Here is a 5397-nt window from a genome sequence, read left to right as displayed (position 1 = left end):
GTGAGGAGGAAGCGCCCCTATAAGTGTACTGTATAGCTTGTTGTTAAGTCGTTAAGTAATTACCACACTAAAGATGTGTGCGTGTTCCGTCATGTGTGTGTATATTCTGTGGTTGATAAAGAATAAAGCCTGGTTCGTTTATCGCGTCTCCACTGGTCCTTTGTCCTGAGAAGAACCTGTAAATGCTACAATATATTCTGTTACACACACACATATACAATGTCAGAATTATATCCAAAAATAATTTATAACATTTATATATATATACACAAAGAATACCAAAATACAAACATGATCAAAATAAAACGTTAATTTAAAATGAGTTTTTCTTCACATGGGACACTAAGGGCAAGTTTTCAGTGAGTCGGATCTCTTACAAGGAGGAGATCAGTGTTTCAGTGGAGAGTCCTCACTCTGTGTCCAGGAAGTATCCGGTCTTCCTCTCCTGCTGGGAAAGACTGTGTGGATCAGTGACTGACCTGCGGCAGTGTCTCTGTGTCTCTCTGTCACTCCGATAACACTGCCTGAGCTCCTCCTCTCCCTCTCCTGCTCCTGTCTCAGTGTCTTCAGCTCTCTCTCAGCTCCTCGATCTCCTGTCTGTTCCTCTCTCCTGTCTGTGGGCTGTGTGTGTCTGCTCATTGTGTCTGCGGGCTGTGTGTCCTCTGGTGTGTCTGTGGGCTGTGTGTGCTCTTGTTTGTCTGTGGGCTGTGTGCGCTCTTGTGTGTCTGCGGGCTGTGTGTGCTCTCGTGTGTCTGCGGGCTGTGGGTGCCCTTGTGTGTCTGCGGGCTGTGTGTGCTCTTGTGTGTCTGTGGGCTGTGTGTGCTCTCGTGTGTCTGCGGGCTGTGGGTGCCCTTGTGTGTCTGCGGGCTGTGGGTGCCCTTGTGTGTCTGCAGGCTGTGTGTGCTCTTGTGTGTCTGCGGGCTGTGTACGCTCTTGTGTGTCTGCGGGCTGTGTGTGCTCTTGTGTGTGAGTCTGTGCTGCTCTGGGTTCTCCTCCCAGTAAAGCTCCTATCTGAGCTCCTACTGCAGCTCCTATCACTGTTCCTGCTGCTGCTCCTGTTGGGCCCCTCAGGGCTCCTGCTAGGGCCCCTATTGCTGCCCCCAGTCCGGCTCCCAGCGGCACCAGTCTCAGCTCAGAGGGGCGGGTCTGGAGTCCGGGTTCGACTGCAGGGTCTCCTTCACTCACTGCAACAGGAGGAGAGACAGGAAGGGAGGTCACAAGTGACACATTTACTACTCCCTACCAAACAAGCTAGAGATCAACGATGATGAATCTCATTTCTTTATCCAGCTGATTTCTGAAAGATATACAATTTCAACAGTACAGAAGAGCTGTCTGTACAAGACACCCACCACTCTGGGTAAAACAGACCTTCATGTGCTCAGTCCTTAAACGTACAACTGTACAACTCAGGAACACCACCAAACGTGTTAGGATATAAACTTGACCTATTCCTCATTCTTGGTAGAAGTTGTGTTTCTCCTCCGTATAGACAGGGGCTTCTGTAACAGCTCACAGTGGGACTCTGCAGTCCATTGGTGGGACTGAAACACAGTAAAGTTTGACACCAACACCTGCTGCAGCAAAACCTCTAACGAAAGAACATCATGTCTGTAAAATCACAGAACTTCAACACTGTTCTCCTGGTACGGCATTCTCACACTTTCTGTCCTCCAACATGACTGGACCAGCTGTCTTCCTGGTGTAACAGGATCGGACCTGAACCTCTGGACCAGCTGTCCTTCTGGTCTAACAAGACCCGACCTGAACCTCTGGACCGGCTGTCCTCCTGGTCTAAGAAGACTGGACCTGAACCACAGCTATAAGTAAAATTAGTCATTTTTGATTTGTACAAAATTAAAATAAATGTGATATTTATTTTGATGTGTATTATTGAAATGTGATTTTCAGATCAAAGGGTTAAATTTGAGCAAAAGCACAGAACTGCAGCATCTGTCTGTGGAAATGATTTTCTAGACACGATTAGTCATGTAACAACAGTGTCGTCTGTTATGTTCAACTCCCAGTGTCAGGTGAACAGAGTTAATCGTGCAAATGGCTGACAGGCGACTCTAGTTGCTCAGGTGTTTCTGTTGTACTAACTGTGAAAACGAGAGCTGTCAGACTGCAGCCTTGGTTCCAGTCTTGAGTGTCTGGGTCTGGCTGTCGAGTCAAGATGAAGACCAGAGAGCTGCCTGTGACAGAAGAGCAAGCAGCTGTGAAGATCAGAGCCCATCAAAGTCCAGGTGGCACTGTAACGGCTGGAGAGAGACAGGGCACCACAATATCAACAACACGTCATGTCTTGAAAAAGACGCGACTGGAGGAGTCAGCCATGGGAAATCAGCAGTGGTTCAAGACAGATGAGAAAACTCCTGAGAGCAGTGAGGAAACTGAGATAGCCATCAGACTGCAGACACCCTCCACAGGTCTGAGGTGAAAACACCTCCATCCAATACGCCAGAGACCTAGAGAGGAGACCTACAGGGGCAACAGTGCAAGATGCACAACTCTCATGGGCTGTTGTCAGGGAGAAGAAGTGGAAACTCCTGAGCGTTTGAGCCCCTTTGAGCTGCAGAGGAAATGACACCCAGAAACACCCGCAGACGGAGAGCCGCCGAACGTGGCTCACAGGATCATATCAGGGGTCTGGGGGCGTCGAGGAGTCGCAGACTGAAAGTCGTGTAAGAGACGTGTGACCAAGTAACTCTGATTCACTTCACTGCTGCTGACCTGAAACTGGGGGGACTGAACACAGAAAGTCTTGTCTGACAAAGTTTAACTGTGGAAATGCCGGCCGTCTGTGCTAGAGACTCATATTTAATGTGCAATCATATTCTGTTCTTTTGTGTCAAAAACAAATTCCAACAGTACTCGGCAAAAAGCACATATCGCCCCTCATGGTCCCAATACTAAACTGATTCACTCCTGTGTCAGGAGAAAGATCTGTCTCTCTGGAAGTTGCCCCATGGAATTTACCCCACCCTGACTGGGCATCCACCACTGCTGGGGTACTTACTCTGACCCGGCTCCAGGCTCTGAGGCTGGGAGGACTCCTGCAGCTCCTTCACTCTCCTCTGCAGCTCCCCTTCCCACCTCTCCTGGATCTCCGCCTCCTTTCTCTGCAGCCTCCTGTCGTACTCCTCTCTCAGCCCTTCCTCCCACTGCCTCCTCAGCTCCTCCGTCCTGCTCCTCTCCTCCTGCGCCTCTCGCTGCTGCTCCCTGTATCTCTCCTCCAGCTCCTGCTCTCTCTGACGGTGCTCCCTCTCCAACTGCTGCCTCAGCTCCTCCGCCCTCCTCCTCTCCTCGTCCTCCAGTTCCTGCCTCAGCTCTGCCTCCCTCTGCTGCTGCCTCAGTTTCAGCTCCTCCGTCTGCCTCTGCAGCTCCTGCCTGCCCTGCTCTCTCATCCTCTCCTCATGGAGTCTGAGCTCTGCCAGTCTGCTCTGCTCCTCCAGTGAGTATCTCTGCTCCAGCTCCTCCACTCTCCTGAGCTCCTCAGCCCTCCTCAGCTCCAGCTCCTGCTCCCTCTGCCTGCGATCCTCCTCCAGCTGCCTCCTCAGCTCCTCCTCTCTCTTCCTCTGCTCCTCCTCCTGCTCCTTCCTCTTCTCCTCCATCTCCCTCTGCTGCTGCTGCTCCAGCTCCTGAACTCTCCCCTGCAGTCTCTCTTCATACAGCTGCTTGATCTCGTCCACCTTCCTCCACAGCTCTGCTTCACACCTCTGCTGGGCCTCCCCGCGGTCTTGGCCTCTGTGCTGCTGCCTCAGCTCCTCTATCTTCCTCTCCTGCTCTTCTTCAAGCTCCCTCTTCACGGCCTCCATCCTCTCCCTCAGTCTCTCTGCACACTGGGTCCTGGTCTCCTCCACCTTCCTCAGCTGCTCCTCAGTGAGTTTCAGTATGGTCTCCTGCACCCTCCTGTGCTGCTCCTGGTATCTGAGCTCCATCTGCTCAGCTCTGCTGCGCTGCTCCTCCTCGTACCTGCGCAGGAGCTCCTGGTGCTGCGTCCTGTAGCGGAGCTTGATCTCCTCCGTCTTCTCACACTGCTCCTGCTCCAGCCTCTGCCTCTGCTCCTGGTACTGCAGCTGCAGCTCCTGCTCCTTCCTGCGCAGTGTCTCCTCCTGCTCTCTCCTGAGAGCCTCCAGCTGCCTGCGCTGCTCCTCTCCCTGCCTGCGTCTCAGCTCCTCCAGCTGGTGCCTCTGCTGCGCCTCGTGCTCCTCCTTCAGCTGCTCCGCTCTCCTCCTCTGCTCTTCCTCACTCCTGCGTCTCAGTTCCTCCGTCTTCTGATGCAGTTCTGCCTCGTACTCCTCTCTCAGCTCCTGCACTTTCTTCAGAAACTCCTCCTTCTTCTTCCTGCCCTCCTCCTCCTCCCTGTATCTGTTCTCTCTTTCTCTCAGCCTCTCCTCTGCATCCTGGTCCACAAAGAAGCCCAGACTGTTTCCTGCCACCATGTCCTCGATCTTCTCCAGCAGCTGTGTGACCTGAGTGCGGTCGCCCGTGTCCATATTGTTGAGAACATGATACCTGTTCCCACACTTCTCTAAGAGCTGCTGCAGATCTCTCCCCTGTGTGTCAACGTACTGCTCCACTGTCTCCTGTCCCAGACTGTCCCCGTGGGTGAAGAGGACGACAGTGTGATTCAGGACAGCCTCCCCGAACACCTCGGTCACGGTCAGCAGGGCTCCCTTCTCCTCGTCCGTGAAGCGTCTGGCCCGCAGCACCAGCAGGAAAGCGTGGGGTCCTGGGGAGGACAGCAGCAGGCACCTCCGGACCTCCAGACACACGTCCCTCTGGCGCCCCCTGCTGTCCAGGAGGTCTGGTGTGTCGATGACGGAGAGCTGCCTCCCAGCAGCCTCCCCCCTGCGTCTCTCGCAGGTCTGGGTGACCGCGGACAGGCTGGGCCGGGAGGGGAACTGTGTGCTGCCCAGGAGGGTGTTTCCTGCTGCGCTCTTCCCAGCACCAGTCCTGCCCAGCAGCACCAGTCTCAGCTCAGAGGGACGGGGCTGGAGTCTGGGTTTGACTGCAGGGTCCCCTTCACTCACTGCAACAGGAGCAGAGACAGGAGTATCAGGGAGGTTAGACATGAGAGGAGACCAACCTCTCCACAGGTAAGAGGAGTACAATTTGCTTAAGTCATTTCTTGACAAACTTAACTTAAAAGTCATTATAATAATAATAATAATTGCTTACACTTCTATAGTGCTTTTCTGGACACTCCACTCAAAGTGCTTTACAGGTCCTGGGGATCCCACTACCGCCACCAGTGTGCAGCTCTTTACAGGTCCTGGGGATCCCACTACCGCCACCAGTGTGCAGCTCTTTACAAGTCATGGGGATCCCAATACCGCCACCAGTGTGCAGCCCCACCTGGGTGATGCTCCAGTCCTCTCCCCACACACCAGC

General features: G+C 53.4%; 1 protein-coding gene across 1 annotated transcript; it reads right to left on the bottom strand.

Moving 5' to 3' along the window:
• Nucleotides 1-382: 382 nt before the first annotated feature.
• LOC138243451 (golgin subfamily A member 6-like protein 25) lies at nt 383-5091 on the bottom strand. Its single transcript, XM_069199080.1, has 2 exons — nt 3020-5091; nt 383-1184 (listed from the first exon to the last, which is right to left on the bottom strand). Exons 1-2 carry the CDS (start codon nt 5076-5078, stop codon nt 388-390), a joined length of 2856 nt encoding a protein of 951 aa, XP_069055181.1. The 5' UTR covers nt 5079-5091; the 3' UTR covers nt 383-387.
• Between the last annotated feature and the right edge of the window lie 306 nt (nt 5092-5397).

Source organism: Lepisosteus oculatus, chromosome 14 (assembly GCF_040954835.1).
Source record: "Lepisosteus oculatus isolate fLepOcu1 chromosome 14, fLepOcu1.hap2, whole genome shotgun sequence".
Taxonomy (NCBI): domain Eukaryota; kingdom Metazoa; phylum Chordata; class Actinopteri; order Semionotiformes; family Lepisosteidae; genus Lepisosteus; species Lepisosteus oculatus.
Note: the sequence above shows the minus strand (reverse complement) of the source record. Positions and strands in the feature narration are given on the sequence as shown.